Here is a 19,477-nt window from a genome sequence, read left to right as displayed (position 1 = left end):
GATAGGCAGATGTGGATGTCTGATGGTATTACAGATCTTGTCGCAGGGTGGAAGCAGTTCCTAGTAAGGCCGCCTTTTGCAATTGACTGATGGCGAATTTGTCAGTGCCGATGATGGTGTTCAAGTGGTGCTCCAGTTGTTTTGGGATTGCACCCAAGGTGCCTATTACTATTGGTACCACCCTTGCTTGCCTTTACCACAGTCTTTCTATTTCTATTTGTATGTCTTTGTATTTTGTGATCTTCTCCAGTTCTTTCTCGTCTATTCTGCTGTCTCCAGGCACTGCCACGTCCACTATCCAGACTTTTTTGTCTTATCAACAATTGTTAAGTCCGGGGTGTTATGCTGCAGGTGCTTGTCTGCAACATAACACCCCGGACTTAACAATTATTGTTGTTGTTGTTGTTGTTGATTGGTGAAACGACTCCAGAATACAGCCCTAATTGACCCCAAAGGAGCCAAACCTACTTTTGTTTCTCTCCCAGCTCCCGACCCCCTGGACGGTGCCAACATGGAGTGCTAGCAGCAGCTGAGAAGAGGGCGCTGCGTTCCACAATGCCTGTGCAGGCCGCCCAGTGGACGGAGTTCCTGTCCTGTCCCATCTGCTACAATGAGTTTGACGAGAACGTGCACAAGCCCATCAGCCTGGGCTGCTCCCACACCGTCTGCAAGGCCTGCCTGAGTAAGCTGCACCGCAAGGCCTGCCCTTTCGACCAGACCGCCATCCACACCGACATCGACGTGCTTCCCGTCAACTTTGCGCTGCTCCAGTTAGTGGGAGCCCAGGTAAAAGGAGAGGGTGTTTCCCCCCCTCCCCCTCCTGACGGCAGGTGACCCGGTGCAGAGGCCGAAAAAGTCCGCAGCTGTCAATCAGACGGGGAAGGGAGCTTCATTTGCTTATTTAGATCTTTATTCTGCTTTTATTATTTTATAAGTAACTCAAGGCGGTGAACACACCTCCTGCCTCGTGTTTTCCCACAATCACCACCCTATGAAAGAGAGAGACAGGGACGGGCGCAAAGCCCAGCTGACTTTCTTGACTAAGGCAGAACTAGAACTCGGCGTCTCCTGGTTTCCGGGCCAGCAAATCTGCCTGAACCGTGTTGAGAATCCAGATTTAATGACCTGCTAATTGCACGTTGCATCCAGAGGACAGATCCTCATTAAATATGTCCGTCCTTACCCAGCTCAGCTAACCACCCAAGAAAGCAGAACTCTCTTGAAGCAGGCATTGTCTCAAGAGGAACTTTTATTAGGGGTCAGTGACAGGAGGGAAGTCAAGGCGAGATCTGGGGCGAAATCCCGCTTAAACGGCATGATTAAACTCGCAATCTTCCTCCTCCCGCCAAAGTCATAATGTCCATTTGAAATCCAGCCGGTCCGCAGGTGGCGACGATGTTTGGGTAACTGGCACAAGTTGACGGCGCATCTCAAGGCCTTCTCCAGTTTGGTTTCTCCGTAACGGTCTCCCTGGTAAGGGAGACACATTCTTCTCTCAAGTGGATAGAGGCAGGAGAGGGAAAGTAGAAATCGAAAGATTACCCCAAACGAAAGCAAATCCCCCCCCCCAGCAGAATGGCAGGCCCCAAACTAAAACACAGTATGCAGGGAAAACCACAAAGATTTGGGGATCTGACAATGTAGGTGGTCCTCAACTTAACGACCACAATTTGAACCCCCAATTTATGTTGGCGAGTGAGACATTTGTTAAGCGAGTTTCGCCCCATTTTACGTCTTTTCTCGCCACATTAAGTGAATCACTTCTTCTTCTTGTGCCATATCCGTTATCGGACGTTGTCAATCCTGTTTTTATCAGCCGCCGCACGAAAAAGTGCTGTTCAGTTTTGTCCAAACCGGTCCCTTAGATTTCGAAGCCACGATGTTCCTCTTCTGCCTGGACCTCGTTTGCCTTCCATCTTTCCCTGGAGGATGAAACGGAGCAGGCCGTATTTTTCTGGGTGTCGCATCACCTGTCCCGAAATATTCTAATTTTCGTTTTTGAATCGTTTTGATGATTTCCCTTGGCTTTCCCAGGCGTGGATCACTGCGGTTCTTAAATTAGTAATCCGGCGGTTAACCTTCCCCCTTGACTTTGCTAGTCAGAAGGTCGTAAAGGTCGACCCAGCAACCATCATAAATATGAGTCAGTTGCCAAGCATCTGAATGTAAATCACGTGACCCTGGGGGTGCTGCGATGGTCGCAAGAGTGAAACATGGTCATAAGTCACTTTTTTCAATACCACTGTAACTTCAAATGGTCGCCAAACGAACTGTTGTAAATCGAGGGCTACCTGTAATCTAATTTAGAAATGGGACATCCTTGTTGTGATTCCTCGCCAGCCAGTGGGCCCGGCAGCTGAGTCTGGGGAACCAGAGGAGGAGGAGGAGGGGCCTGGAGAGCCATCAGAGTCAGAGGAAGGCTCTGGGGAGCTCCAAGACTTACAGGCTGACGAGGAGCCTGGCCCCTCCACTCGTGCTCAGGCTGAGACACAGCTGGGCTGGGAGGCTGTGTCAGACTGTGAGGACTCACAGTTAGAAGACACCATAGATGCTCGCAAGCGCCGACAGGCAATGAGAGTTGGACAGAGGAAGGCAATGGGGCGGCTCCAAGGGCAAAGGAGAAGGCATTAGGGAGCCACGCCTTGGGCTGCATAATAAAAAGGAAGGTGTGGGAGGTGCTGGTTGCTGAAGAAATCAAGTTTCATCAAATTGTGTGTTGTTTGCCTGGACATTTTGCAGGTCTGCAAATAATAATAAAAGGGGTTTGTTTTTCCTGCAATTCCAGCCTACTTGTTGGAAGAGGGGTTTCTCCTTGTGAGTTTAACAAGGATTCACATAGGCTGGGACAGAAACAATCCTTTCCCAAATCACAGTTTCCCTCCTGCCCCCCTTTTAAAGGAAGGCCTGCTCATAAGTGCTTCTCCCCGGGACCCTTCTAGGTGCCTGAACGCCAGGCTGTCAAGCTAAGTAACCTGGGAGAAAACAAACACTACGAACTGGCGAAGAAATGCGTGGAAGACCTCGCCCTTTATTTGAAGCCCCTGAGCGGAAGTAAGGGTAAGTCCCTGCGCCGGGTGATCCGCACCTCCTTCCGGGCCAGAACAAGGTCTCCTGTCCAGCCGATGCTTGAATCAGGACCTGAACGTACGAGCCACCTGGTCATAAAACTCCCTGTGTATTTTGAGGATAATTTCTGAAGGAGAAGCACATGAATCCTCGTCCCTCACACTGATACTATAAGAAACTATAACAGTGATGGCGAACCTTTTAGAGACCGAGTGCCCAAACTTCAACCCAAAACCCACTTATGTATTGTCGGGTGGGCATGGCCCACCGGGTGGGCGTGGCTACAGTGGGTGTGGCAGATGGGTGAGCGTGGCCTGGGTGGGCGTGGCCAGCTCGATGTTGTTCCTGGGGAGGGACGCCTGTGGGGGCCAGGCAGGGTTGGGGGAGATCCAGGGGTCTTTGGCAGGTGGGGCGGTGGGCAGGAGGCTGGTTCTGCAGGGTGAGGCGAGGCAGGGCGGGGGTGCCATGTCGCAGGGCAAGGGGAGGCAGGGGCCGGGGCGGCTGCTGCCTGACACCATTGGCCCCCGCACACAGAGGCCAGCAAGCGCATGGGTGCTGGGATGCATCCGGCCACGTGGGACCTCGGTAAGTTAGCGGGCGGCTGGTTGAAGAGGACGATTGCCATCTCTGGGGCATGGCGCGCGTGCCCACAGAGAGGGCTCCGAGTGCCGCTTCTGGCACGCGTGCCATAGGTTCGCCACCACTGTACTATAAGGGCCAGCCTCTGCTGTCCCGTCAGGAAAGCACAACTCGGGAAACGAGCATTGTTTCAAGGAGGAAAGTGATTGCAGAGTAAAAAGGCGGAATCTGAAGTTCCTGCTCCAAAGCATTAAGCTGAAAGTCCCGTTTCCACCGCCCCGCCCCAATGCCTCTGTCCCTCAGGAGTCAGTCCGCTGGCGGGAAGGCGTTGTGAGAACTTTGAGCCGAAACGGTGATAACCAGCCATTCTCTGGCGCCTCGTCCTTGCTAGCCGGCAGATGTTAAAGCGGACGGCCCCGGGGGCTCTTTCCCCTCTCCCTAATTCCCATGTAGAGGCATCCAAGCGAAAGTAAAAGCAATGTAGGAAATGCAAAAACACCCTCAATCCTCAACACTGCATACTCCCCCTCCCCTTTTTGATGGCAGAGCTCCAAAGGGACCTGACATGCTGCCCCCCCTAAAAGAAGGAAAGGTCCACCTGGAGGAGAGAAAAACAAAGAAGGGATAAGAAATAGTAGTTAAGCGATCATTTAGGTTTATCGGGGTAGCGGTCATGGAAGCGTTCAATTAGCCCCGGGGGGCTTTAACATAATTCTTTTGCACCCACTCAAGTTGAATCCCAGGGAGATTTTTCCATGTTACTAGGTATTGCGCGACTCCCCGTTGTGTGCGTGAGTCTCTAGGATGTCTTTCCTCTTGAAATGCTGTCACTGCTGAAATACAGAGACGTAACCCTTCTGTTGATCTCCAAAGGTGTGGCTAGCTTAAATCAGAGCACGCTGAGCCGGCCGATGCAACGGAAGCTGGTGACCCTGGTGAACTGCCAGCTGGTGGAAGAAGAAGGCCGCATCCGGGCGATGCGGGCAGCTCGCTCCCTCGGGGAGAGGACCGTCACCGAGCTGATCTTGCAACACCAGAACCCTCAGCAGCTCTCGGCCAATCTCTGGGCCGCTGTCCGGGCCAGGGGGTGCCAGTTCCTCGGGCCGGGTGAGTAGTGGGAGGAGGAGGAGGAGGAGGAGGAGGAGGAGGAGGAGGAGAAAGAGCGTAGCCCTCTTCGCCATTATTCAGCTTTAAAATGAAGAAAACGTTCCCCAGTGTAACAGCTGTGAAAAAAGAGGGTTGGGGGCGAGGGGTATTCTGAAGTCCTCCTGACAAGGAAGAGAAATGAGGTCACCCACGTTTCATCCGGTTCGGCTTTCCCCACCTTGGGTCTCTCAGCTATGCAGGAGGAAGCCTTGAAACTGGTCCTGCTGGCCTTGGAAGACGGCTCGGCCCTGTCCCGCAAAGTCCTGGTGCTGTTTGTGGTCCAGCGCCTGGAGCTCAGGTTCCCTCAGGCGTCGAAAACCAGCATCGGCCACGTGGTGCAGCTGCTCTACCGGGCGTCCTGCTTCAAGGTGTGACATTTGGGTACCGGTAAGGTCCCGCCGCAGCTAATATTCCCAGGAAAGCAGAAACTCTTGAAACTGGCATTGTTTCGAAAGGAACCTTTATTGAGAGAGCGTGAAAGCAGACAGGCAAGGCAAGATCTGAACCTTTCCCGCGCAAAACGTTAACATTAAACCCCTCTCTTCAAAACCCCTCCCAAGAGCCCAACTGCCCAGTCCAATCCACAGGTGCGAAGTTGTTACGGGAACTGGAAGGTGAAAGAGTGGTAAAGCGCCGTTCCCAGGCATCGCATACTCTTCTCAGCGGAGCAGAGATAAGGCAGATGGCCCCAGGCACATTCCTCCCCCCCTTTCACAGCCCAAAGAGATACATCAAAGGGTAGCAGAACAAAGCAAAAAGGAACACATCCCAGAGCTCACAAATTCCCTGCTCCCAACAGAGTAAAGCCCCCCTCCCAATAGAATGGCAGCATCCCAATAGTGATCTGAGGGGCCTGACGGTACCTGATTTACGAGGGCAATTAGGAAATAAACCACCATTTGGTTATCCATGACAGACACCCTGCAGGTACAAAACTTTTACTATACACATTAGAAAACTACAACATGACGTGACTTCTCGACCTAACCGCCATTCAAATTGAGGCACTTGTCGTAACGTCTTACAAGTGTCATGGTTCCGAAAGAGGAAGCTCTTCAAAGAACTTTGAGGCATTGTTTTACCTTAAAGAATCTTTAATTTGCGTACATAGAGAAGCCAAAATCTGAATTCTCCTCCCCCAAGGCTAATGGTTACATTGTGATGGTTAGCAGTCCCGAAGGCGAATAAACAAAAGGTTACTTTGTAGTGAATAGAGGAAGTGAAAGTAATAAACTCCGCATGCATACCCCCCTCCCCCTTAGAAGTATGGCAGGATCCAGGGAAGAGTAAGAATTGGTTTTAGATCAGAGGAAATAAGATAGAAAGGCAATATAACTTGATTCTGACACGCACAGAGTGACTCCAGGCATCTTAGAAACGGTAGCTTGAGTGGGTTGTGTTTCTTGGCGCAGGTCACCAAGCGGGACGAGGACTCTTCCCTGATGCAGCTGAAGGAGGAGTTCCGCAGCTACGAGGCCTTGCGGAGGGAGCACGACGCTCAGATCGTCCACATCGCCCTGGAAGCCGGTCTCCGGATCTCTCCCGAGCAGTGGTCCTCCCTCCTGTACGGGGACCTGGCCCACAAATCCCACATGCAGTCCATCATCGACAAGGTCAGCTCCAAAGAAGATGTCATGTGTCCGATTAACGAAACACTTAAAATACACTTAATAGGGTCTTGTTCCATCGGCTTGTTCAAACCTCACAGGTTTGGAAAGCTGTTTTGCCCGTATGCCCATCTTCATGGCAAACGGCAGATTAATAATGCAACGGGTGCATCCAGAATCAATCGGCACGTTTAAGTCTATTTGTGCCCCAGACTTAGGGATTATAAGTTTGGCGGCCAGTGAAAAAGGCGGGATTTGTCGACTCACCATTGGGTCGTCCTCTCCTTCATCGTCGCTGTCAAAGGAGGGTAGAGCAGAGGCGGGTCCACCTGGAGGCTCGGCGTTCTCCTGCATAAATACAGCTGGGGCCCCCTGTAGTCCAAATGGCATGACTTTGAACTGATAGCTCCCCTAGGACAGTTGAAGGCAGTTTTCCACTCGTCGCCCTCTTTTATTCTCACCCGGTAATATGCCTCTCTCAGGTCTAATTTAGTGAAAACACTCCCCTTAGCCAGATGGGTTAATAAATCCTTCAGGAGGGGGAGGGGGTATTTATTTTCCACACTCACAGCGTTGAGACCCTTATAGTCTACGCCACTGGTTCTCAACCTTTTTAATGCCGCGACCCCCAACCGGTCGTAAGTCGAGGACTACCCAACCGGTCGTAAGTCGAGGACTTTCCCTGCCCGGGAGCGCCACGCATGCGTGGTTCCGCCCCCTGCGCCAGCCAAGGCGTAGCTGGCAAGCGGCAGAGACGGAGCAGGCCGACCACCAGCTGGCCCAGCCCAAGGGAGGTAAGGCACCCGCCGGAAAAGGGGGAAAAAATGGCGGACAGCCTTGCTTGGCGACCCCCGTGAAATGCTCGATCGACCCCAAATGGGGTCCCGACCCATAGGTTGAGAACCGCTGGTCTACGCAGAGACGAAGAGACCCATCTTTTTTCTCTTTGAACAACACAGGGGCTCCCACGGTAGATTTGGCCCGTTCGATAAACCCCCTCGCTAGGTTTTTGTTCACGTATCGCTGCATCTCCTCCATTTCGAGGGGGGACATGGCATACATTCTCGGTCGTGGGAGTTTGGCTCCTGGCACCAGTTCGATGGAGCAGTCATTGGGTCTGTGAGGGGGTAGGGCATCACATTCCTTTTCACTAAACGCCTCCGCCAGGTCCCAGTATTCGTTGGGGATGACTGGGTGCTTTGCGCCCCAGCAGATTGCGCTTCGAGGCATCCAGTGATGAAGCTGCATAGGGCAGATTCTGAGCTGGGAGCTTCAGCTCCTGAACGCTGATCTTCCATTTATGCTGTCTGAGGATGCGGCTCTTTTTTGGGGGAAAAACCCGCGGTTTTCCTCTGCCCTCCGCGTTGCATTTCACTCCGAGGAACAAAACGTTGTTTTTAAATAAGTTTTATTGGTTTTTAAAACATAAATCACATAATAGTTGGTTAACAGTGTGTTTGCTTGGTTTACATTTGTAAAGAAAAATCGTTAACAATTGATTCCTATAATTCATAGTCCACGTGTTCAAACAAACGTTTCTTTTTCTCTTAAATATTCTCTCTGGTGGATCCCGTCATCTGTATATTCTTAATGTTCACTTTAATATTTTAATATTTTTGATCGGTATCTTTCTTGATCAATGTGTTTTGCTGAATCAGAGAGTTTTTCCCTCTATTTTTCCCCAACCAATTGTACAATTTATTCCAGATTTCGTAATAATCTGTTTCACTCTTATCCTTAAGTTCTAACGTCAACCTATCCATTTCAGCACGGGATAAAATCTTATTTATTACCTCTTCTTCTGCGGGTGTCTCATTATCTTTCCACCTCTGTGCAAAGACTAATCTTGCTGCTGTTAGCATGTGTAGTAATAGGTATAAACCCATCTATTTCGTGCGGCCGGCCTGGCGTAGTTTTAATTAGGTTTTAGTATAGGTTTTTATATGGGGTATTTTAGAGCAGGCCTTTATTTATTTAATTTGATTTTAGAATAGATATTTATTGTGATTTTTATTATCGCCTGTTCACCGCCCTAAGTCCCGTAAGGGAGATAGGGAGGTATACAAATCTAAATAAACATAAACATAAACATAGGGATCCTTTATTGTATTTATCCTTAATGATACCCAGCAGAAAGAGTTCTGGCTTTAACTCGATGTTCTGCATTAGTATCTGGATCCACGGCTGACACTGGAAGACCATTTGTCGGCCGTGACCAGGGGGGCGTTTTATCAGGTTCGCCTGATTTACCAGTTGCGCCCTTTTCTGGACCGGGACGCTTTGCGCACAGTCACTCAGGCCCTCGTCACCTCCCGCCTGGACTATTGTAATGCTCTATACATGGGGCTCCCTATGAGGAGCATCCGGAGGCNCCTTCTCTGTGGGTGCCCCCACCCTCTGGAACGAACTACCCCCCGAGATCCGGACGATCCCGGATCTCCTAACCTTCCGCCGCGCCCTCAAGACATGGCTTTTTCAGCAAGCGGGACTGACCTAGGGTGAATTTTAAATAGGGAAAATTTTTAAAGATTTTAATAATGACACAGCTATAAATATTTGGTTTTTAATTGGTTTTATAGGGGAAATGTTTTTGTGTTGTTTTAACATGCTGTGAGCCGCCCTGAGTCCCGTGGGGAGAAGGGCGGCATATAAGTTAGTGAAATAATAAATAATAATAATAAAATCTCTTCTAACCACTGTTTTATCAAATGCCAAAAGTTTTGTACTTTTGAACATTCCCACCACATACAGTAGTAGAAACCTGGATGAGAATGCAGCTGCTTTTTCTTCCTATCATACAAGGGCCAAGCGCGGCGCCCAGAAAATATTTTTATGTGCCTCCCCCCACTCCAAATTCTGTAGGTTAAGCCCCGACATTGGTGCCATTTTAAGAAATAAAGTTCCTTCCTTCCAAATACCAGGAACCTCCACCCTCCCAAAATTCTGTCCTTGCCTTGATGCATGACTTTGCACTACCGTCCCACCCACCTCGGGGGCAAACTTTTGAAAATGTTAAATCTGGCCTACAGATGCAAAGCGTGTGTGTGTTTCCTTTCACGTAGCTCCAGTCTCCGGAGTCCTTTGCCAAAAGCGTGCAGGAATTAACCATTGTTCTGCAGCGAACGGGGGACCCCGCCAACCTGAATCGGCTTCGTCTCCATTTGGAATTCTTGGCGAACATAGATCCTAACCCAGGTATGTCCGCGGAGAGAAGGCGGAGCCCCCAAACGCCTGCCGTGTTCCGTCTCCTTCCTTTCCTCCCCCTCCCCAAAAGAAACATGGTTTGATCCTTTTCACACGATGCTTTTTCCAGTCTCGGGTGGCTGCCAAAGATGACGGAAATGATCTTAAGAGGTGAAATCATGGCAACCGGGCCAAAGTTTATTAAAACGGAGACGTTTCGTTACTCACCCAAGTAATTTCTTCAGTCGAAATGAAAATTTTGGGTAGGCAGAGAGTCAGAAAGTCGTTGGAAAGAACCAACTCTTGCCCTACAGACTGCAAGGGGTTTCCCCCAAAAAATGAAAAGCAACACAGGGCTAGGCTGCATTAACAGAGGGATAGAATCAAGATCAGCTGAAGGGTTAATACCACTTTACAAGGCCTTGGTAAGGCCACACTTGGAATACTGCATCCAGTTTTGGTCACCAGGATGTAAAAAAGATGTTGAGCCTCTAGAAAGAGTGCAGAGAAGAGCAACAAAGATGATCAGGTGACTGGAGGCTAAAGCATATGAGGAAAGTCTGCTGGAATTGGGTCTGTCTAGTTTAACGAAGAGAAGGACGAGGGGGGACATGATAGCAGTCTTCCAATATCTCAGGGGCTGCCCCAAAGAAGAGGGAGTCAAGCTATTCTCCAAAGCGCCTGAAGGCAGGACAAGAAGCAACGGATGGAAACTAACCAAGGAGAGAAGCAACCTAGAACTAAGGAGAAACTTCCTGACAGTCAGAACAATTAACCAGTGGAACAACCTGCCTCCAGAAGCGGTGAATGCTCCAACACTCGAAGTTTTTAAGAAGAGACTGGACAGCCATGTCTGAAATGGTATAGGGTTTCCTGCCTGAGCAAGCGGTTGGACTAGATGACCTCCAAGGTCCCTTCCAACATCATCATCATCATCATCATCATCATCATTATTATTATTATTATTCAATCATCCAGGCCAAAAGTATCTTAAAAGGTTAAATCATGGCAACTGGACGACTGAGTCTTAATTTACACGTTGCTTTTCATTTGGGGGGGGGGAACCCCTGTAGTCTATTATGGCAAGAGGTGGTTCTTTCCAACAATTCTCTGCCTATCCAAATTTTCATTTTGACTGAAGTTACGTGGACGAGTAACGAAACGTCTCAGTTTTAATAAACTTTGGTCCAGTTGCCATGATTTCACCTTTCGAGATACCTTTTGGCCTGGATGATTGAGTCTCCATTTTACATGATGGAAATGAGTTTTGTTTCCATCGTCTTTTGGAGGAAGTGGATTGATCGAGGGGACAAAACATTTCCTCTTGGGGTTTTGGAAGAAAAGTACGACGGGGGGAAAGAGTGCCCGTCGGTGGGCACACGGCCATTTTCAAAGGAAGGTTAATCCTGCCATGTGGTTCAAAAAGCAGCTGTGCTCACTCTGGAACGGGCCTGCAAAATGGAAATCCACGCGATTGCAGTGTGTTCCTGATAGCTACTGCAAGATTTTGGCTTAATGTCATGGTTCCGACAGATGAAACTCTTCAAAGAACTTTGAGGCATTGTTTACCCTAAAGAATCTTTATTTTGAGTAGCATAACATCGGCACGTACATAGGCAAAGCCAAGATCTGAATTCCCCTCCCCTGAGCACACAGTATCAAAGCACAATTCCCTCCTCTAATGAACAGTCATAAATCACATTCTCCAATTAGTTTGAAATGCAGGCTTTCCCTCCAGTTCTTCAGCCCGCCATTTCTTATCATCTCTTAGTTCAAAAAACCTTGATTCTCACCCTAGTTACAATATGCCTAACTAAACTCCCATGCACATTCCTCCTCCTCTCCCCCCAGTATCATCTAATTCTAACTCTAATTCTAAGAGTAAAACATAAGTAGGAAAATGGCTGCATCTCCATATGTTGTCAAAGCAAGAATATCCGATGTTAGCAGGGTTGACACAGTATTTTAATTCCTCCATTTCTGCCCCCTCCCAGATGCGGCGTCTCCAACTTGGGAGCAGCTGGAGAACGCCCTGGTGGCCGTTAAGACAGTTGTCCATGGCCTTGTCGACTTCATCCAGAACTACAGCAGGAAAGGCCCTGAAATTCCACAGGTCGGTGGTCCAGATTTGATTTGTCGTAACGTAGCACTTCGATTCTCACACAGACCTATAAAACAGCAAGTAAGACTAGATCAGTGATGGCGAACCTATGGCACGGGTGCCAGAGACGGCACTCAGAGCCCTCTCTGTGGGCATGCATGCCGTCGTCCCAGTCCTAGGCCTTCAGCTGGGTTTTATAAAACCTTTTCGCTTTAGGCCTCCGCCGCCGTGTGCCAAAAAAAAAAAAGGTTCAATCAGTCAATTTCAACTTCTCGTGGGGAAAAAAAAAAGATCTTGCAAAGTTGGAATTGATTGATTGAACTTTTTAGTCCCGTGGTGGCGAACCTATGGCACGCGTGCCAAAGGTGGCACGCGGAGCTGTCTCTGGTGGCACACGAGCCATTGCTGGGCCGAGCTGCTCCCTCCTCCTCTCCGTGCATGCGCAGTCTGGGAATAGGTGAGAGGCTATAAAAGGAACAACTTTCTGCGGAAGCAGCATTTGCTGCAGACAGCTTGAGACCGAGCACGAGTCGGCGCGGACAGGGAGCGAGCACGAGCCGACAGCTCGGTGGCCACGCCCACCCGGCACCCGATGATGCATAAGTGGGTTTTGGGTTGCAGTTTGGGCACTCGGCCTCTAAAAGGTTCGCCACCACTGTTTTAGTCCCACCCAGTGTGCCGTTGCCACCGCAGCCACGCCCACCCAATGGGCCACGCCCACCCAATGGGCCACACCCACCTGGCACTCGACGATGCATAAGTGGGTTTTGACTTGCAGTTTGGGCACTCGCCCTCTAAAAGATTCGCCATCACTGGACTAGATAGTCACACACACACACACACACACACACACACACACACAAATTAAAATCACAATTGACTTTCTCTGATTTGATTTTTTTTAAATGCCTGGTTGAACTTTCATCTTTGGTTAGTTGACAGTTTGTGGGTGCGGAAATCCATCACATCAGCTTGGAATGAAATAAGCATGGATTTCCTTCCTTGGCCCGATGTTTTTAAGTCATTCTTTTCCTAACCTAGAGGTCAATTTCCCAGAATTCTCTGCAATGGCCACCGTGGATGGGGAATTCTGGGAGTTGACGTTTACACACAGCTGGAGGCTGGAGAAGCCTGCTTTAAACTCTCTAAAGCCATTGGCTGCTTGTCCCTTGAGCGTGTATTTCTCTTTGTTCGGTTTAGTGCAGTGATGGCGAACCTTTTAGAGACCGAGTGCCCAAACTTCAAAACAAAACCCACTTATGTATTGCCGAGTGCCTGGTGGGCGTGGCCACCAGGTGGGTGTGGCCTGCCAGGTGGGCATGGCTACAGTGTTCATGGCAGATGGGTGGGCGTGGCCAGGGTGGGCATGGTCAGCTCGATGTTGTTCCTGGGGAAGGACGCCTGCGGGGGCTGGGCAGGGTTGGGGGAGATCCAGGGGTCTCTGGCGGGTGTGGTGGTGGGCAGGAGGCTGGTTCTGCAGGGTGAGGCAGGGCAGGGGTGCCATGTCGCAGGCAAGGGGAGGCAGGGGCTGGGGCGGCTGCTGCCTGACACCATCGGCCCCCGCACACAGAGGCCAGCAAGCGCATGGGTGCTGCGATGCATCTGGCCACGTGGGACCTCGGTAAGTTAGCGGGCGACTGGTTGAAGAGGGACGGTTGCCATCTCTGGGGCATGGCGTGCGTGCCCACAGAGAGGGCTCCGAGTGCCGCCTCTGGCGCGCGTGCCATAGGTTCGCCACCACTGGTTTAGTGGCTGCACAACTCCAAATGACTCTGGGCCATTTACACATTAGAAGTTGTGAACAGTAAAAAGCAAAGAGAAAAATTATGAAGTTGTGAACAATAAAAAGCAAAGAGAAAGATTATGAAGTTGCTGAAAGAGATCGCATGGCCCTTAACAGTGTATGCCCGTTTCCCATGTTGCTCCAGAAATAGAGTAGCGCAACTCTTGTTAAGGCCAACAGTCCCCCGTGGTGGCATGCTGCATGATTCGCCCTCGACAGAGATAGCCGGGCACAAGAAGTTGGCAGCGCCCATTTACTTCTCTTCTATCTTCTCTTGAAAGCCTCAGCCAAACAGCAAGTATAAAACCAGCCTATGCCGCGACCTTAGACAGCAGGGCGGGTGTCCGCGCGGGACCAACTGCACCTTTGCCCACTCGCAGGAGGAGCTCGAGAAGTAAGTCTTGTGGGGGGACACACACGTTCCGCCTGGGGCCTACGGTCAGTCTGGCAGCCTTGATCCGGGGCTCTGCCATCCGCACAAATGCACACCCAATTTAGCAACCGGGTTCCAAAACAACAACAACAATAATAATAAAGTTGGAAGGGACCTTGGAGGTTATCTAGTCCAATCCCCTGCTCAGGCAGGAAACCCTATACCATTTCGGACAAATGGCTGTGCAGTCTCTTCTTAAAAACTTCCAGCATGGCTCAGCTTGGAAACCTCTCCCTTTCCCCTCAGCACGGCTGGCTCAGGAATTCTGGGAGTTGAAGTCCACGAGTCATAAAAGAGCCAAGGTTGCCTACCTCTGGCCTAGGCCGCTTCATGACTCATGGACTTCAACTCCCAGAATTCCTGAGCCAGCATGGCTCAGCATGGAAACTTCTCCCTTTCCCCTCAGCACGGCTGGCTCAGGAATTCTGGGAGTTGAAGTCCACGAGTCATAAAAGAGCCAAGGTTGCCTACCCCTGGACTAAGGGAATCTTCCTCAAATCATATCACCCCATCTACTTTTTTTTTTCTTTCAAATTTTTATTAATTTTCAAATAAACAAATTCTAAATACAAATATGGTGTACATTAAAAAAAAACATATTAAACATAACCATATTTTCAGAGGTGCTCGGCAGCCCCCCCCCCTGCATCCGCCCCCTCTTTCACCCTTCCTACCTACTTCCCTCCTCCTCTCCTCCCCTCCTACCTGCACCTCCTCTCTTTCAACTACCCTACACATCCCACCTCCTTCCTTTCCTCATCCTTCGGATGCAGTTTGGGGGTGCTAATTGAGCACCTCCTCTTTAAAAAAATAAAAATATAATACATTATTCTATAACATATTATTACACCAAATTTTGCATATCTCTACCCCCCTCATCCCCCCCTTCCCCCCACCCCATCTACTTTGAAGTAGGAGTCCAGATATAGTAAAATCTGATGACAGCGGCAGGTTTGGGGAGATTAAGGTGTCCCTGGGCTGTTCAGGTCACCTGGGGGGGGAACTTTCTGGTTTTTGAAGGTAGGAAGTATCACTCATCCGATTCAACCTTCAGAAGTTCTGTTGCTGACAGGTTTGCCTGTCTCAGGGGTCTCCAGACTTGGCAACTTTAAGACTTGTGGACTTCAACTCCCAGGATTCCTGGCTGAGGAATTGTGGGAGTTGAAGTCCAGAAAAAGCTGCCGAGTTTGAAGATCCCTAATGTGGCTTAAAGGGCAATCTTACCTCTGGATTCTTGGCTCTATCTGAAGGCAGCTTTTATTGGGGGGCGGGGTATTCAACTCAGCTCTGCTCTCCTTTCTGGGCCCTGCAGGTATCGGCTGAGAAACAAGAAAATCGGTGCCACGGTAAGACCCTTCCCGCTGCTTGGGAAAGCCAGCATCCCAAGCGTCGTTCCCATCATCGGAAACGCAGACCCGGCGGGAAAGGCGGCGTCCAGCACCAATGAGAGTCCCAGCCCGGAGAGCGTTGCCCCCCAGCTGATCCCCCGTTGTACCAACACCCCTTTGTTACGGACTCTGGAGCACATGAAGAAAGGGGGGAAGGCTGTGGCAAACGGCCAGAACCCCACTTTGTCTCCCACCGAGCCTCTGCCCGAACAGTACGTTCTGGGGCTAGAATTGGAGCCTCCTCCTCCCCCCCCCAGGAACAGGGAAGGTCGCCTCCTTCTCTGGGTTGGCCCCTTCTGGTCCCTTCTGCTTGGATCAGTTCATCCTGTCCCTTCTTAATGCGCTTGGCATCAGCCCTAATTCAACCTTTTCTGATTCTTACAGCAAAACCAGATCCCCTCCGAAAACGCCTGTGAACCAGACTGCAGCTACCTCAACAGGCCCCGTCCCTCCTCCCCCTCCTCCTCTTCCTCCCTCTCCAGCCCTTGTGGGCAACGAGATAAGCCCCCTCGCCCCCAAACCCAGCCCTTTTGCCACCCGCCTGCCCATCTACCCGGCTCACTCAGAGATTCTCCCGTATTTCCAGGATCCTCGGGCTCATCTCTCCTATGAAGCTCCGCCTTACCCGCAAACAGGTGAGGGTCCAGCTCAAGAAGGTTGTGTAAAACGGGTCCCCAACCTTCGCGGGCTGTCGGAGGGGAGGGGGGCGTGGGAGTGGCAGGCACACGCGTACATGCACAGCTCCGTTTTGTGTGAGCGGTGCGTGCGTGCACCCTCCATTCGCACGAATGGAGCTTCGTGCACGTGCTTGCCCATTTCTCCCGTGGCCCAGTAGTGGGCTGTGGCCCCGGGGGTTGGGGACTCCTGGTTTAAAAGCCCAGAGTGGGCCAAGAGCCGTGTTTCCCAAGCTTAACCCTTTTAAGAAGCATGGGCTTCAACTCCCGGCCAGAATTTGCAGCGAGCCAAGAAAGAAACGTACAGGCAGTCCTCGGCTTGCAACAGTTCATTTAGCGGCTGTTAAAATTGCAACGGCACTGAAAAAAGTGACTGACAGCCATTCTTTTCCCACTTAACAACTGTTGTGGCTTCACGAGAACAATATTTGGCCGCTCGGCAACTGACTCGTATTTAGGACGGTCGCAGCGTCCCAAGGGGTCACATGATCCCCCTTTTGTGACTTTCTGACGAGCCAAATCGTTGCGGAAGCCAGATTCGCTTAACGACCAGGTTACCAACCTCAACACTCCAGCAATTCGCTTAACTGTTGCTGTAAAATGGGGCAAAATTCACTGAACAATGGTCTCACTTAGTGAAATTTTGGGCTCCACTGTGGTTGTAAGTCTGGTCCTGGCTGGTTGTCAAGGTACTGATTGAAAAGCTAACCAGCTGGTGTAATGTAAGATTTAATGACGGGAATGACTCAGCAGGGTCTGTGTCTCTTGAAGAGCTTTGTATAAAAGGGAAGGCTCCGCAGATGTGTGCGCTCTCTTTTTGTTTCCTTGCTGTAACTGCTGTGTGTTGGATACTGCTGTATTACCACGTGTATGTATATTGTTCCGGGTGTATGATATTGTAGATAGATTTTCTGCCCAGTGGGGTCTGCCTGGCATCCCTTGTCTTGATTTTGAGAAGTGTTCTCGGTGGGGGGTTTCTAGCTTTTTTCCTTCTGCATGTAATAATAATAATAAAGTTGGAAGGGACCTTGGAGGTCATCTAGTCCAACCCCCTGCTCAGGCAGGAAACCCTATACCATTTCAGACAAATGGCAGTCCAGTCTCTTCTTAAAAACTTCCAGTGTTGGAGCATTCACCGCTTCTGGAGGCAGGTTGTTCCACTGGTTAATTGTTCTAACTGTCAGGAAGTTTCTCCTTAGTTCTAGGTTGCTTCTCTCCTTGATGAGTTTCCACCCGTTGCTTCTTGTCCTGCCTTCAGGTGCTTTGGAGAATAGCTTGACTCCCTCTTCTTTGGGGCAGCCCCTGAGATATTGGAAGACTGCTATCATGTCCCCCCTCGTCCTTCTCTTTGTTAAACTAGACATACCCAATTCCAGCAGCTGTTCCTTATATGCTTTAGCCTCCAGTCTCCTGTGTAAGTGTAAGAAGGCAGAGTTCAACTATGCATTTCCTTCTGTAGGATATTATCCAGGCCCCCCGGCGGTCCCTACAGCGGTGCCTCCCTGCCTCCCTCGCTTTGTGAGGTCCAGCAGCGTCTCCGAATCCTCTCTCCCGCCGGCCTCTCTACAGTACAGTGAACCTTACGGCACGTTTCCTTCTCGGGACAGACTCACCGCTGCTTACCAACAGGCACAACCGCAGCCCTACGGGCCGGTGCCACCGGTTCCTTCCGGGATGTACGCCCCGGTTTATGACAGCCGGCGTATTTGGCGACCACCGATGTACCAGAGGGACGATATCATCCGGAGCAACTCCTTACCTCCCATGGAAGTCGCCCACCCCTCCGTCTATCACAATTTTGTGCGGGAAAGATACGGCTCTTTGGACAGCTACTGTTCGGTGCCCTGCCAGGTGCCAGCGGAGCAGAGGGCTGTGCCTTGGGCAAGGGTAGGTGCTCCAGAATTTAGCCGGAGAGACTGCTGTCTAGATTGGTGAAGGAATCCCTCTTCCCTGCTTTTCCGAGAGATTCTGAGTTTTGCATTGCTGTCTGTTTTCTTTCCTTAAATCAGGGGTCTGAAAACTGGGCCACACAAGTAGATAATAACGCGACTTTCAATTTCTGAGGGCTTAGAGCAGGGGGTCTCCAGCCTTGGCAACTGGTGGACTTCAACTCCCAGAATTCCTTAGCCAACCTCATGCTGCCTGAGGCATTCTGGGAGCTGAAGTCCACAAGTCTTCAAATTGCCAAGCTGGAAGACCCCTTGCTTAAGAGCATAGCTGGCTGAGGAATTCTGGGAGTTGGAGTCCACAAGTCGTAAAGTTGCCCAGTTTGCAGACATCTGCCTTAGATGACAGCGCTGATGTTAATGTCATGGTTCCGAATAGGCAAGACCAACTAAAGCAGAACTTTGAGGCTTGAGTTTTTCCTCTAGGGCAGGGGTAGGCAACCTTGGCTCTTTTATGACTCGTGTACTTCAACTCCCAGAATTCCCGAGCCAGCCATGCTGAGGGGAAAGGGAGAGGTTTCCAAGCTGAGCCATGCTGGCTCAGGAATTCTGGGAGTTGAAGTCCACGAGTCATGAAGGGGCCAAGGTTGCCTATCCCTGCTCTAGGAACATGTTTATTGGTTATAAAGTATAGGCACGGACAGTCAAAAGTGAAACCGAAACTAAAGTTTTCTCTGGAAAGTTGAATTTCCCAGCCTATTACTATGGCACGCAGTCAATTATGTTTCCCAATAGATTAGCTTGGCGGCCTTTGTGACAGAAAGCTTAGCCTCCCAGTTTAATAAACAGAACTGACCTTGGTTCCCACGGGGACAGAGAATCGTTTAAGCTCTGAGGAGGAATGGTAGGTTTTTGCTGTTGACGTACGTGTACGAGTAGTAAATCACGGCACGGGTGGCCCCATGAACTGGGCTGAGGGAAGTTCAAATGATTTGGGTTTGGAAGAGTTTTGCTTTGCTTTGGCTCCCAGCCAAGCAGTCCTTGTTTAACGACCTTAGTTGGCCTCAGAATTCCCACTGCCAAGCGAAGCCGTCGCCAGACGAAACGTCGCAGTGTCTGCACTGCACAGCAACACCAGTTCTGGTCGCCCTGCTTGCAGTCATTAGACGAGGACCGTTCCAAGAATACGGGAACGCTTGAGTCGTTGGGTATGAGATGGGCGGTAAATAGATTTCCTAAATCGATCAATAAGCTCAGTGCCCACTCGTAGCAAGTTTGCTGAGTGTCGCTTGGCCTTCATAGACGCCCCACTGGATCTTCCTTGTAGGAACCTTGTGGACATCTGAAGCCTGCCTACGAGGACCCTCTCCGAAAGAAACCGGAACAGTGGGCGCCTTGCCACATCCCGAAAGTGCCCGTGGTGACGACGTCCGCTCTCCCTGCAGCCGCACCGTCTCCGTCCTCCCCTTCCCCTTTCTTCAGCGTGGACTTCAGTTGTGAAGTAAGGCCCCAGAAGACCCCTCTGGGAGGGAGGGAGGGAGGGAGGGAGGGAGAAGGACCCTTGTGCCTGACAGTTTGCATGTCTTGCTTTCTTCCTTCTTTTCTTCCTTCCTTTCTTTCCTTCTTTCCTT

At 50.5% G+C, this 19,477-nt stretch overlaps 1 protein-coding gene and 1 non-coding gene across 5 annotated transcripts in view; both read left to right on the top strand.

Moving 5' to 3' along the window:
• The first annotated feature begins 555 nt into the window (after nt 1-555).
• Nucleotides 556-19,477, top strand: part of RC3H2 (ring finger and CCCH-type domains 2) — a 28,113-nt gene continuing 9,191 nt past the window's right edge. For 3 of the 4 annotated variants that reach the window (XM_029285294.1, XM_015822154.1, XM_015822153.1), the window contains exons 1-12: nt 556-786; nt 2,940-3,057; nt 4,519-4,752; nt 4,984-5,159; nt 6,204-6,404; nt 9,461-9,593; nt 11,576-11,694; nt 13,747-13,859; nt 15,211-15,498; nt 15,671-15,921; nt 17,420-17,847; nt 19,174-19,347. In XM_029285294.1, the coding sequence (XP_029141127.1) occupies nt 556-786; nt 2,940-3,057; nt 4,519-4,752; nt 4,984-5,159; nt 6,204-6,404; nt 9,461-9,593; nt 11,576-11,694; nt 13,747-13,859; nt 15,211-15,498; nt 15,671-15,921; nt 17,420-17,847; nt 19,174-19,347 (2,466 nt within the window). The remainder of the gene's footprint in view (nt 787-2,939; nt 3,058-4,518; nt 4,753-4,983; nt 5,160-6,203; nt 6,405-9,460; nt 9,594-11,575; nt 11,695-13,746; nt 13,860-15,210; nt 15,499-15,670; nt 15,922-17,419; nt 17,848-19,173; nt 19,348-19,477) is intronic. The other variant, XM_029285295.1, reaches the window with a different exon arrangement.
• On the top strand, nt 7,610-7,725 carry LOC114922979. Its single transcript, XR_003810545.1, has one exon. It is a non-coding gene; the product is annotated as a small nucleolar RNA SNORD90 (small nucleolar RNA).

Source organism: Protobothrops mucrosquamatus, unplaced genomic scaffold, assembly GCF_001527695.2.
Source record: "Protobothrops mucrosquamatus isolate PMUCROS unplaced genomic scaffold, P.Mucros_1.0 scaffold1481, whole genome shotgun sequence".
Taxonomy (NCBI): domain Eukaryota; kingdom Metazoa; phylum Chordata; class Lepidosauria; order Squamata; family Viperidae; genus Protobothrops; species Protobothrops mucrosquamatus.
Note: the sequence above shows the minus strand (reverse complement) of the source record. Positions and strands in the feature narration are given on the sequence as shown.